Source organism: Tauraco erythrolophus, chromosome Z (assembly GCF_009769465.1).
Source record: "Tauraco erythrolophus isolate bTauEry1 chromosome Z, bTauEry1.pri, whole genome shotgun sequence".
Lineage (NCBI taxonomy): Eukaryota > Metazoa > Chordata > Aves > Musophagiformes > Musophagidae > Tauraco > Tauraco erythrolophus.
In genome coordinates this window covers 43,945,905-43,959,656 of record NC_141496.1, presented here as the reverse complement: position 1 = coordinate 43,959,656, position 13,752 = coordinate 43,945,905, and the positions used below count along the sequence as shown (strand labels likewise).

The following is a 13,752-nucleotide window of genomic DNA, read 5'->3' as shown; positions in this document are numbered from 1 at the left end:
GAGATTAAGCACCATAATGAGAATAAACAATAAACAACTGCCAGCGGCTGCTGCAGGGGCGAGGGGAGGGATGAGGGACCGGGCTGACCCAGCAGGCACGCACCAGCAGTACGGGGACACAGCCTGCGAAAGGGGATGCTGTAGCAGGGGCACATGTGGTCTTCAGGATGTGGGACCAGGTTTCCCAGGCAGGCCGTGAGATTTCCGTTCCAAGCAAGAGTTCAAGTTTAATGGGACAAGGACGGGCATAAGAGCAACCTCCTTCTGTTGGTGGGGGCATCAGGAGACCTCCAGAGTCCCTTCACGCATAAATTACTTTATGACTCCACAAGAAATTCTGTTTCCCAGGGAATTTTGGAGCTGGAGTAAGAAATAGCTTCAAGCTAGCTGAAGTTTCTGGACTTTGTGTGGTCGGACTGAAAAATTGAGTATGACTCTCTTTTACAGATACACACATGAAAAGAGTTTGATCACACTTTAACGTCCTGGAGCTAGAAATTTAGGTACGCTTTGGCTTTCCCTGTGAGTCCCTGTGAGTACTCTACTCCATGTTTTCAAAGGAAGTAAAGCATGGTTTTGAGAGAAAAAAAAAACAACTCCTTTTGGAATAGTTAGCAATCTGAGACTTTGAAAAATGGCAACCTTCTTCCCCCAAAACAAATAGGCTTTGCAATTTATCATCATTACTACACAGCCACAGCTGCTTTTACTATTATCTTCTGAAAGAATAACCTCCTCTTTACATTCAATCTGTCCTCAGCTTTGGTTTATCACTCCTTCTCACATACACACGAGTCAAAAGAGGTAAAAAGAGAACCCATTTTGAGACATTCCTTTTTTTTCTGGTCTTAAAAGTTCTTATATTCATTGCTTTAAACAGCTGGATTCAGGTCATGTGAATTCATTTTTGAGCATGTATCAAACCATTAGAAGAGGCTGGTGTTGAAGGGAACTGTAAACATCCTTGAGCTACTTTGACACTGTCTGACAAAAACAAAAACTGCTGGAGTGGCAGTGACCTGCTTGAAGGACCTTGTTACTGGTGGAAATGTTGGTGGCAATTTTGATGGGTTTCAAAGGAGTTCTGCCTGTATGGGGACACTTACAGTCACCTCAGGATAAGTCTGCCCCGGTTCGAAGCATAACTCACACAACACCACCTTTTTACTCAATAAAAGCATTCTTGCAGAGGGGTTATACCAGAATAATTCCAGTATATTCAGTTGCGTGGCAATGGCATGCAAGCAGATAAGAAACATGAGTTAAAGGACTAAAGCTTTCGTCTCTTTGCGGTAGTCAGTTTGTGTAGCTGGCCAGAACAAGGCCTGGTCTGTTCTATTATGGCTAAAAGATTTTAACTAGGGATAGATATTTTGTTTTCTGACTACTTGAAAAGAAAACATATAAGGATCTTTGAAATCCCTACTTTCTAAATGCTACTTCCCAGCAAGGATGTCCAAAGGTTTCATATTCTGTAAGCGATTCAGAAAGAGCAAGTGTCCTAAATCCTAGGCTATTCAGTCCTATTCCTTCTCCCACTCCTTTTCTGGCTAATGAATCTGGATTTATCTTCTGGATTGTAAAACAGAGTAGCAAAGAGGCAGAGAGCCTCCCACTTCTCAGCTTAAACCCTGGTGGGAGGTGAGCTTTCCAGGGAAAGGTGGGCGTCAGCCTTAAGATGCTAATGCACAGAGAGGGACAAACAGAGGTCCCCAATGCTCTGGAAATTTGTCTCTGAATTAGCTCTTAACCTCTCCATGCCTCAGAACTGCGGCTGGGAAATGGAGATGTGCAGTGGGCTCCAGTATGTTAAAAACAGAGGGTCACCCTGGGACTAGCATAGCAGACATCACATACCAGAAAGAGTGCTTGACTATTCATAAAAATAGGTTTAGGGGGGGCTATTGCACTGACCCTATAGAAAATAGAGACTGTCCATGACATCATCAAACGTTTTTTGTGTGCTAGATTGAGTCGCCATTCAGTTTAAGGGTTTATTTACTTAAAAATTGTAAAGGGATTCAATATAAAGGAATAACAAGATTCCTTCATTTGCGAAAGTCATCTGTTTCTTCATGCTGTTGCATATACATATATATATATGGATAGGTAGATCTATCCATTTATATTCTTTGACAGCAGTTATTTTAAGACTAGAATAAATTGAGGATAGGAATATAACTGCAGAATAATAAAATTAAAATTTATTTATAGATAAGATAGTTTCGGCTAAAACCGCACCCTAATAAAAATCTCTAAATATAAAAAGGCTTTCCTTTCCTTTCCTTCAGAGTAAAGATGTAATTATGTTTTAGATTAAGCGTACAAAACCTGCAGTCTTTAAGAAGCAGATGTTAACAGAAATAGGTCCCTGATATTTATATCACTCCAGAAATAAAATAACTGTGGTAAATGGACTTATTGTAATAGTTAAAGTAACAGCAGAGAAGTAATTTTTCATTCATTTAGGAGGTTTTGTGCTGTCTATTTTATTACCAGCCATCACCAAACAGAGCTACAGTAAACAATTATAGAAATTCTGTTCCACTAACTATAGAGGCAGTCAGATCTTGGAAGAAACACTTCTGAAGTTCATCTGAAATAGCAAACACCTCCATTAAAAATGGGCCTGCCCAACCGCTGCCTAGCTGAACAATATCTTAAGAGCAGCTGTGGCAAGTAGGTTATCCTTCCAGTGCAACTAATCAATCAAAATCAATTATCGTCTTCCTCAGGAAACCACATCATGTTGATGGATTCTGCAGACGGTGTGCTTGCATAAGGTGAATTTTGTCCACTTTTCTGATTTCAAACAATAGAAGCTGGTGACACCTCCAGTTCCCACGGATGTGGCAAACCCTGTTTGTAAGAGTATGGCCAATGAAATGCGGAGGCCTTAAGTTTAAACTCTATCTGCTGTTAAAAAACAAACGAAATCACATCATATGTTGTATGAAAGAAGAAGAATTATTTTGATATTAAAAACTAAAGTAGGCGGGAAGTAAGGAGAGCTGTTGTAAATTGCCTCTTACTAGAGCAAACCAGCACGTTCAGTCTCAAAAAATGGGGCTTCAAAGCACCTTTACACCTTTTCATAGAATCATAGAATGGTTTGGGTTGGAAAGAACCTTAAAGATCATCTAGTTCCAACTCTCCCTGCCATGGGCAGCAACATCTTCCACTAGATCAGGTTGCTCAAAGCCTCATACAACCTGGCCTTGAACACTTCCAGGGATGGGGCAGCCACGACTTCTCTGGGCAACCTGTGCCAGTGTTTCATCACCCTCATTGTAAAAAATTTCTTCCTTATATCTAATCGAAATCTACCCTCTTTCAGTTTAAAGTAATTGTCCCTTGTCCTATCACTACATGTCCTTGCAAAAAGTCAAAACCAAAAAAAAGTCAAAACCAGAAGTCCAACACCAAAAGCCTTTCCAATGAAGCATCTGATTGTAACATAGAAAAACGGACCTCTCGCCTTCGGCAGAGTGCCCTGATAGCCCTGAAGTACCACGTGGAGACCCTGTGCTCACCAACGTCCCCAGTTGCCAGTGGTTCACAGAAGAGGTGACACGGCTTTCACTGTCAGCAACAAGGGAATTCGGTTTTCAGAGCCTACACTACTCTAGAGTCTCTCCTGCTCCGGACTTTCGCACTTGGAGGTTTCACTTGATTAACTCAGAAGCTTATACAGACCATCAGTAGCTCAGTCAAGTTTTTGTCCGGGTGTCCTCAGCCATGAAGCCATTGGTCTTATTCTCAGAAGCCTTTGCAAAACGTGCTGCCAAAGCCTCGTCCACGTTCAGTGCCGACATTTGCTAACTCTAATGTTTGCTGGGCTGCTCCGCCTAAAACAAAGGGGCAGTGGCCATCGTTCCCTTATTTTCAGCCAGGTGTGTAACAAGGGAAAAATGAACACACTGGTAGTAGAGTTAAGCCATTTTGCCAGGGGTCTAATTGGCATCAGCAACTTGAAAGCTGTAGGTAATCCAGCATAAACATTTGCAATAAACTATTTATATTAGATATTTTTCCTATGCGAATAAAATTGTCTGAAATTAACATAACCCCTATAGCTTCCAGAACCTTTATTAGGTAACCAAACATGCTATTTTACACAGTGTATTTTAAAAAGAAAATTACCCTGGCATCTCACAAAAATGAACCAAACCTATTGAATCCTGGCACGAATGTCTTTGGGTGAACTCATGCTGTTAGGTTTGTGGAATCAACCCAGACACTCCAGACACAGGACTAACCCACATATTATGTTCAAAGGTTTCTCCACAGCAGATTTTCATGAACGCTGATACGAAGTCCTCTCACTCTATGCTGACATCAACAGCCTCACAGTATTTTGTGTAAATACGTGGGCTTCCTCGGCAAGCCTGGTCTTTTTGACCTGGATTTATGTCTTGCACAGAATTAGCTGGAATCCACGTAATTCAAGAAATGAACCATCTTTATCCTAGCACTTCTGAAGGAAAATGGATGCACTTACTTTGGGCTGTGCGAGCCAGACTGGGGAGTGATATCAGAGTGGGGGACTACATTCATGGTTTGCAGAGGCTCAGAGCAACCAGGGTGAGGTGAGGGGGAGCCCCGGGCAGATGGGGGGAGGTTACACAGCTTTTCAAATGGACAAAGCAGCCTGACAGGCCAAATGCCATTTTGGGCAGCACCCCATGAAGCAACCAGAACACTGAACAAAGCATGAAAAGAAAGAAAATGCAGTTTGCTTGGTCTGTCTCCCCAGAGAAAGGGAAATACCATCAGTCATTGCCTCTGTTTGTTTTGATTTTTTTAAATTTTTTTTTTGAGTCTGGAGAGTAGCTGCCCTCCCTCTGTTTAGGAAAGGGCTAGCAGCAATGAGGATGAACTCTGCAATCCCAGGTAGACCTCTGCCATCACCTCATCCAGATCTCCCAGCAGACAGTTGTTTGGTGGTACAGGCAGCTCCTGGAGCAGCATTCACTGTGACCTCTCCAGTAAAAGCAACACCGTTCTCCTCTGATGACAAGTGATGCCACTGAGTGGAGAGGTAATGAAGCTCCTATCCTATCTTGATGCTCATCCTCATGCTCTGCTCTACAGACCTTAAGTCTGGCTATGCTTTTAGCTGAGAAAGCTGCCATTTTACATTTCTGTGCCCTGATCTCCCCTTAGCTTCCTGAGTGATTACTGCTCTTGCTCCCGCTGTAAGCTAAATAATAAAGAGAAATAGTTAATTTTCATGTGTGTCACTCAAGAAATCCGTGTAGCAAGACTGAACCTCTTCTACTGGCTGTCAGCACAGCAGGGCTGAAGTTAGTGCCCATTTACACCAGCCAAGGGGCTGACCCCACTGCACCACCTCGAGAGGTTTTACTTTTCCCCATGGGTGATGATAAAATCCAGTTTAGCAACACCTATACCAAAATAAGTCAGATGAAGTAGAGAATTGCCAGAATTAGCTTTCCAAAAGGCTCTGCTTAAAATAATTTCATGAAAAAGCATAATTCATTTAGCTTGGAAACAGTTAACATGATAAAGGAAGACCTCAGCTTTGCAGCAAAAAGAAAAAAAGCAAGCATCATGAAGGCACTGGAAAGGCATCCTACGGCCCTGCTTCATCAACCTGTGGCCGTCTGAAGAAATCGTCCCTTGCCTGCAGTCAGTGGCAGCCTGAACAAAATGGCAACTCCTGTTGCCCCACAGAAATGCAATCGCATCACTGATTGATAACACTCAAGATAATGTGTGACATCCACGGATTTACGGTGAATCTGATGGAGCATTTGTGCAGGCTACAATCAATTACTTGGGCTTAACTGCAATCATGTTTAGCAGAATATGAGGAATAGTTTACAGAACATGATGGCAGCAGCTTGGGGAGGCAGGAGAAGGACCTTTTCTGTAGCATAACTTGGAGTCTGGTCTCCAAGTGCATGCGTGGGCAGAAGAGATATTCTGCGCATCATCTTCCCACGCAGGTGCACTGTTCACACACACACACACACACACACACACACACACTCTCTCTCTTTCTTGCACAAGCAACCTAAATATCTTAATTTTAAAAATACAGCCCAGCTCACTTGCTGCAAGGATGAACTGATCAGTTCTGATCATCTTTCCCAGATATTTTAATTAACTGAAATTCCTCAGGCTCTCCTACTGAACTAATCTAACAAGATTTGACCCACAAATGCACACCGGTTACAAAAAGATCACACATGTATTTTTGTTCTTCTCTTTGCTACGCACAAATGTAAAGACAAACTCCACTAGCGACAGGAAGGATAAATAATAGAAATAACCAGGATGGCTTTCAAATGATGCTGTCTGCAGCTGTCATGGAGTCCAACAGGGACTGGGGCTGCTCGGCACCCTGTTAAATATCCAGGCGCCTCTCCATGTAGACACGCACATATGCATCAACACCCTCGCCACGCGTGCCTACATGCCCATTTTATTACGCCTAATAACTTCATCCTTCTATTAAAGCCTTACACACACACACACACACACACATGCTAACTAATACCCCCTCTGCAACATGCACAGACACACACACACACAAAACCTAAAGGCAGGCACCAGAAAAATCCAAGGCAGCTCTGCAGGCGGAAAGTGCTGGCTGAAGCCGTGCAGTGCACACCCAATCCACAGCGACTGGTGTCTCGTCATTATGTATAATAAATAGCAGCGTTTAATAACAACAGCACCGCTGCGTTGCCTGCACTCACGCCCTCCCGACTCCGTGCTCCCGAGCCGCTCCTGCAAGATGGTCCCGTGCATGAAACACACGGAATGAAAAGCGAGCAGGATGCAATCGCTGCGAGAGATAGGCTCCAGCAGCAAAAGCTGCTTCATGTCGGAGCGGGCTCTTCCCAGCTTTCAGACGTGTGATCTGCATGTCTAATAACGAACAGATTTAGTCAATCCATCGCTTCTGGCATCAGTCCCTTACCTTGAAATGCTGCAGCTGAAGTATCTGGTCCTCAAGCTGTTGTCTTTTGCCTTCTATTTCTGTCTGCCTTTTCCTTTTCTCCTTGGAAAAATAATTTGAGAGAGAGAGAGAGAGAGAGAGAGAGAGAGAGAGATACCTCGTCAGAGAAACGGAGGCTTTAAGGGTAGCAGATCCGTACGAGCACGTAAGCAGTCAAAGGCATCTGTACAGATGTCACCAGCCCCGCTTCACCTGCTCCTCCGCCTGCCCGTACGCAAACAGCAGCGTCCTGGGAAGACGCCAGCCCCAGGCGAGCCGGTCGCTCGCCAGCAGGAGAAATTCTCCGCACTCACTCCCAGCAGCCGGAGCAGCAACAGAGTGCACAGTCCCAGAGGAGGGGAGAAAACAGGCATAACAGCCGAGAGGGAAGTTAAAGGGACACAGGTACGCTTTTGCGTTTGAGATGCTGGGCCAAAACCAGGGACTGCGCGGTGTGACTGTGTGGCACCGCAGAGACGCGAAAGCGGTGGGTGGCATCACGGAGGAAGGGAGCCGGGCTGCAGATCCCATTTTATGCCAGCCAGGCCGGTGGTAAGGCTTCCCCTGGGCTCAAGAGGGAGAAGGTGTTTCAATGCACATTGCACGGGGTTCACCTGCGAAGCAAACGGGACGGATGACCCCTCGGCTGGCTTTCTTGAAAATTCAAGCCACCAGCACAGGCTAGCAGTGGTCCCAGAAGCTGGGCTGACCAAGTGGCACCAGGGACAGCACGGTCATTTCCACAGCCGGAGGTTTCCACGGTCACGTTCACGAATACAGCCACTGGCCTGTGCCCAGGCTGCGCCCTTGGACAGGCAGCAGACTCTCCCAAGCATTTCAAGAGGAGAACAACCTCCTTTTCTGCCCTGCAACACCTTCCTCTTAGGAAGGATCAACTTTTTGCCTCTTGCCAGTCTTCTTCACCTTGTGGGGAGTGTTTCTCCTCACCTGTCCCCAGCCTGGATCAGGTTGCCCCTCCTGGAGGTCTTTCCTCATTTCAGATTTTGCCATCAAGATGGAAATACTGAGTAGTAAGTGGAGGCAGTCAACAAGTATATAAGCCTCAGTTTTTACTGGAACAAAAGTTTTTATTTCCTACCTGTGAAACCATGTTTTTTAAGTATTTCACTAGCTCTAAGGTTGAACTTGAAGACATTTGGGGATTCCTGAAGTCCCCCAAGTAATTTTTCTGTCTCATTTCTAGGAGCATCTGTCTCATTTACTGATGCTCTGGGAATTCTCTGCTTTCCAGGGACTTCAAACCTTCATGCCTTGTCCTCAAGGGGCATAGGATAAGATGCTGTCCATGTAGAAATTAATTTGTGTTTATGTTGGACCTCCAACCAGGGCATTTTGAATGAAAGCATAACATTTACAAGGAAGATAAAGAAACTTGGTGGGGGGTGGGGGTGGGGTGGGGTGTTTTGTTTTTTTTTTTTTAATGTCAAGCTCACTCAAACCAAAGCAAAACACAGAGCTAGATAACTGTCTGGACCACTCCTGCTGAAGAGTGAGACATGGGAACAGTGATGGGAGGGCTGGAGTAATGAACTCAGAAGAGACAAAATAGTCAAATGATGCATCTGTCAAGTAGCTCTGTAATACCCTGCACGCTCTTGCATGCTGATTGTTAGTGTGTATCTACATCTACACACACACACTCCCTACTGTCTGAAGTGTGTAAGAATATTGCTGCTGAACAAAAATATTCTGCTGAAGTTGTTTCAGAATAGGAAAACTGGCTTTTTGGATAACTAAAGTGTCACAAAAGGTACCTGTCTTCTGCTGAAAACGTGACACCTCACTGCTCTGTGCACGCAGAAGATCGTTGGCATTTGTGCACACAGAGGCATACAAAATTTATGCATGCACCTTTAAAAATCCTTCCTTATATAAAACTGATAGTCTGTGCATCATTCCTCCTATCACTCTTCCAATCCCCATCTCTCCTTCCTGTTTTTAAATGGAACAGGATATTGGGCGGCTCAGGGGTTAAAAAAAACCCCAACATTGTTGAGGGATCTCTCTTGCCATTTTCTTCATTCTGTGATATTAACGGCGTACTTTGGAGGATGAAAAACAGAATTTGTTCTTTCTGTTTCCTTAAATAGCTGGTCAGCCATGGACGAGAGTAAAGCAGTTCTAAAAGCCGTTCCAGTAATTGGCTTAATATTCTCAGAATAAGGATCGTTCTGCCCTGTTTGTGCCAAGCTGACCAGATGACAGAATGTTTGGATTTCACATATGTAGGCATTAACACCCCACATCTGACACTCCACAGGCCAGCATAAGGCACCTACATCTTCACAGTTAACTGACCTACATTTATATGTGTATATACATATGTTTATATATATATATGTATCCTACCCTTCACAAAAACCTTCTCACTAAAAGACATGATGGAAATCACCACAGTACCTCCTCTGGCTGGTTGTGTCACACTGTATAATGGATGTGACAAGACAGCCTTATAAAACATGGATGGAAACTTCTTTTCTTTGTGAGAAAGGGAAAGCACTTAGAGTATTTTCCCTGTAGGCAGCAACACAGCAGGCACTAAAATACTTGAACTACTTACTAACTAGTGGGCTTCTGCAGAGTTAAATTGGAATATTGCTCACGTTTCCATTTCACTGGCTTGCAGTCAGCCCAACTGCATGCCTCTACCCTCTGATTTTTGTACCACAGCTATGGCCGAGGAGTATGACAGCAAAAGTAATTTTTTTTTCTCTGAAGATTGCATGAACTACTGCACTGGTAACTAGCTCTCAGGACATTTCACCTTCAGGTCACTAGATCACATTCAATCTAGGTTTCTTCCAGTCAATGAAGGTTGTGACTGTATGTGTTTCTGGTTTATACAGGTATGTTCTGAAAAAATGTGGTAGGAGACTGCAATGGCTGACAAAAATCCCACCAAAATCAGCCTGTTGAGGATTTTGGACTTTCCATACATGAAACCAGCCCTCACTTAAGCAGGGTCCTGTTTCAAGACTTTACTGAAAACACTGGATGTAAAGCATATGCTTACACCCCAGTATTTGTTAAGGGGCACTTCTGCATTGAAGCCAATGTATGTTTGTCATTACTCTGTTCATCTACTTATAGATAGTAATTTTTCTAAGTATATTTGTTAAGTTACTAATTTACTAAGGGTCCTGGCACCAAGAAAATAAAGTGCTCATTTTAAACAAAGAGATTCACTCTGAACAGCTTCAGTTAAATGTGTGCCCTCTTTTTTTCTACAACACAGGGAGTAATCCATCACTGCTTCAGCTACTAGTTAATGCTAATCCCCTCCATGACGTTACCCCCAAGAACATCCTTGATCTCCTCCCCTGGGCCACGATGCATGGAGCTCAATCCAAAGGGGGAAGGCAGGAGCCAGGAGGATGCTTGGGTATATGCAAGATGGACAGATTTTGTACAGTTCCTACATCTTTTGAGGGGGTTAGTGAAAACTGTTGGCTGGGACGTCAAATATACACACACACCTTGAAGCTACTCTGTGGACACCAAACATTGGGTTGTTTTTTTTTTCAAGAAGTGATTATAGAAACTAGGTTGAAAGGAGGTGGATAAAACAAGCACTGAAGTCAGTTTTACTGTGAATGTGGTAGGCTTAAAAGAAAAGATTTGTACCTATCTGAGGTGTGCTGCTTTTTTAAGAATACAGATACTGATCATGGATGGCTACCTCTCCCAAATGGTAGAGGAGTACCATTTGGGAAGTACACCCAGGACGCTCTGAATATTCAGGATGTGCACAATTAAAATAATATTCAAACCTTACTCCCTCCCTTCTCCAAAAAATACTAAGCAAATGTGAAAGCACAGGACATTTTTACTCATAGGCTCAAATGATGGGAAAAGAACATAGGTCAAATGACAAGATTACTCTCACCCTGAATTCTGTTCAACAACAAGTAAGATTCATACTCAGCTATTCACACATGGATGTGCGACATGGGAACTATAAATTTATTTCCTTTGCCAAGAAGCTTGATTTCGGAAAGGAAGTAATTGCTGCTTAGCACTAAAGGTGGCCAGTGACACTTTCCTATTGCTAAAAACTAAATATGTCAGATAATCAGTACGACTGCATCCACTTGAAGGAGAGAGAGAGGTCTCGGGAGGACAAAAATCGTGACAAAGGAGACCTGTAAAATCGTGAGCGGTGGCATGGGGACAGCCAGTGGACATCTACGGCTCACTCTGTCTTCCCCTGTAAGAAAACAAAGGGGCATCAAGGGAAACTGGACAGGATAGGTCTGAAGCCAAGGCGTGGGTCTGCTGTGGACATCCTTGTCTCAGGATGCTGTGGGTGCTAGAAGGTGATGGGGGTCCCAAGGGAGCCTGGGGACAGTCACAGAGAAGGAATATTGGGAGGGTTACCACGCGAACTGGAATTACAGCCGTTTCAGGAAGCCCCTGAACCACAGATGGTTTTGAGAGTGTTTGCTAAGTTTTCACATGCTTGTCTTTCTCTCACGCTCATCCTAAGACCACCAATTTTTCATTCATCAGAGAAGGGGCGCAGGATTTTTGTCTGAATCGTGTATTACATTTGATCAAAATAACCTAGTGTTTAGTGTTAGACTTGTCAAACTGCTCCAGTCAAAAAAACCCAAACAACCACAAAACCAACAAAACCAAAACAACACAAAAATAAAAATAAAATCCGAAGCAAACATAAGACCTTGGAAAAAAACAAGTTACACCGCAACACTTCTCTGTGACACTGCAGCCACAAACCACTTCAATTTTCCATTACAAAATCATTTTAGTTCTCGTTTAGAAATCTGCCTGCACAGTGTGGGGAGTGATACAGAGATTATCCAGCTCACAGAGTACAACCGTCTGTGGAGGAACACACACCTCTAAAGCCATGTAAATCCTCAGGGCAGTGAAACCTTGGTAAAGCCCTCTGCTCCCCTCGCACTGGCAGAAGCACCTGATTTGTTTGGTTTAAAGTCAGTTCAGACATGTGCAGAAAGCACCCCATGGAGCAGCACAGAAACTAAATGCAATTTGATTGACCTCACTGTGAAAACACATGCCCAGATCTGACAGCAGGCTAAGACTTATGCTGCAGGTACCCGGAAGAACACAGCGGGGAAAAAAAAAAAACAAAAAACAACTTGACAAAAAACCCAATGGGGATCTTGTGACCCTTGAGGAGACGGGCAGTGTGACACTGGAGGAACCACCACCAGCAGTTTCAGTGAAGAGGTTTCCTGTTGGCTTCATCCTGCGTGCCAAGCAAGCATCCAGCCCACTGTGGAGGAATGGCTGGAAGAGGACAAGATCCTGCCTGTCATGCCAACGCAAAACAAACACACCCAAAAACGGCACAGGTGGAGTAAAATCATAGTCTGCTTCAGAGCAAGGAAACCAGTTACAAAGAATTGCCTTCAAAGAATCAAGTGAATTTCTTCAGCAAGACATTACTTTCTTCACTCTGCACAGTTGGCAGATATTATTCCCTGTTTATTTAAAGCTCATAGGGCAGCAAGTAAGGAAACAACCAAGCAAAAGAGCTGCTGACACCTCATTTTTCTGTTGCCAGTTCAGGGACATCCAGAACTCTGGGGGAAAAGGAGCATCTGGGTTACGCCAACAATTTCAACCTGCAGTAGCATAATCCCAAGAAATCACTTCTTAGGGAAACTGAAACTCTCACCAGGGTGGTCATTTAAATGACTGTCTTCACTGTGGTTACTTCACATCTCTCAGCAGTGAAATCAAATCTGTCAATTTCTTTCCCCTTCTGCAGTTCAGCACTAATGGTTCACAGGAAAGAAAATATTAAGAAAGACAGGAAGCTAATTTTCTACCCTCCCCTTTTTTTTTTAACTTCCCCTTTACTTTTTTTTTCCCCACTTGCTGGTCAATTCTTTTATTTTCCTGCTGTGTTGGAAGACCAGGAAACTCTCCTGACACAACCATCTCTACCAGTTGTGACAACTCAGCCCAGTACTGGCGGCACTTTGCAAAATGCAGTTCTAAACATGTCCTGCTGCTGTAAAGAGTGTATAATAGAAATCACAGCACCAGAAGAGGCAGGATGCAGAACTGAGACAGAGGCACTATTACAGCAGAATAAACACACCTCGAAGGCTGGTGGCAGGATGCCTGCTCCTTTTGGATCAGCAATGCCCACTTTCATGACTTGCTGCCAGTACAAGACGGTGGAGCCCATCATCCTGCCAAGTCCATCAAAGTAGATCACCATATGCACTGGCATGACTCTGCTCGGTGGAAATCTCGTTGTTATGGGTAGCCACACAGCCTCCGTAATTGCAAGCTGGAGGCTTGTCTGGTGTCCTGTTTCGAGCACTGAGGAATATGTCTGTTGCTTCAGATTATGGGCAATGACTGCAGCTCCCCTCCTACCCTGCTCCAGCAGAACCAGAGTCTGTACTTGTCTGTTTCTGAGATCCATTTTCCTCTGCAGTTACACCACCAACAGCACATAAATGTAAGTTACTGGCTTTGTTTCCTTAGGCATTTTCCTGGAAGACCCTTTTTGCCCCAGTCCCCTGAAACCCATGGCCACGTGGCTAAGCTTTGTTTCCCCTGAAACATGAGCCAGGTACAATTTCTCTGCATCTATATAGTGGAATACAACTTCTGAGCTTCAGGAAACTGCACTCTGTGCTCTTAGGTAGCATCTAAGATACTGCCACCCTTATTTCAGTTTCAGTCTCCCTGTGCAGGAGGCTTATTACCTAAAGCACAGATCCATGATTTCAAACATTCTAAGTCCCTAGGACCTT

The 13,752-nt window shown here is 44.0% G+C and overlaps 1 protein-coding gene across 1 annotated transcript in view; it reads right to left on the bottom strand.

The window, feature by feature from the left end:
- Positions 1-13,208, bottom strand: part of LOC104379980 (paralemmin-1) — a 94,909-nt gene extending 81,701 nt beyond the window's left edge. Inside the window, exons 1-2 of the mRNA XM_086629852.1 lie at positions 13,086-13,208; positions 6,953-7,033 (exon numbers count right to left, since the gene is read on the bottom strand). Coding sequence (XP_086485978.1) covers positions 6,953-7,033; positions 13,086-13,208 — 204 coding nt within the window. The remainder of the gene's footprint in view (positions 1-6,952; positions 7,034-13,085) is intronic.
- Positions 13,209-13,752: the final 544 nt, after the last annotated feature.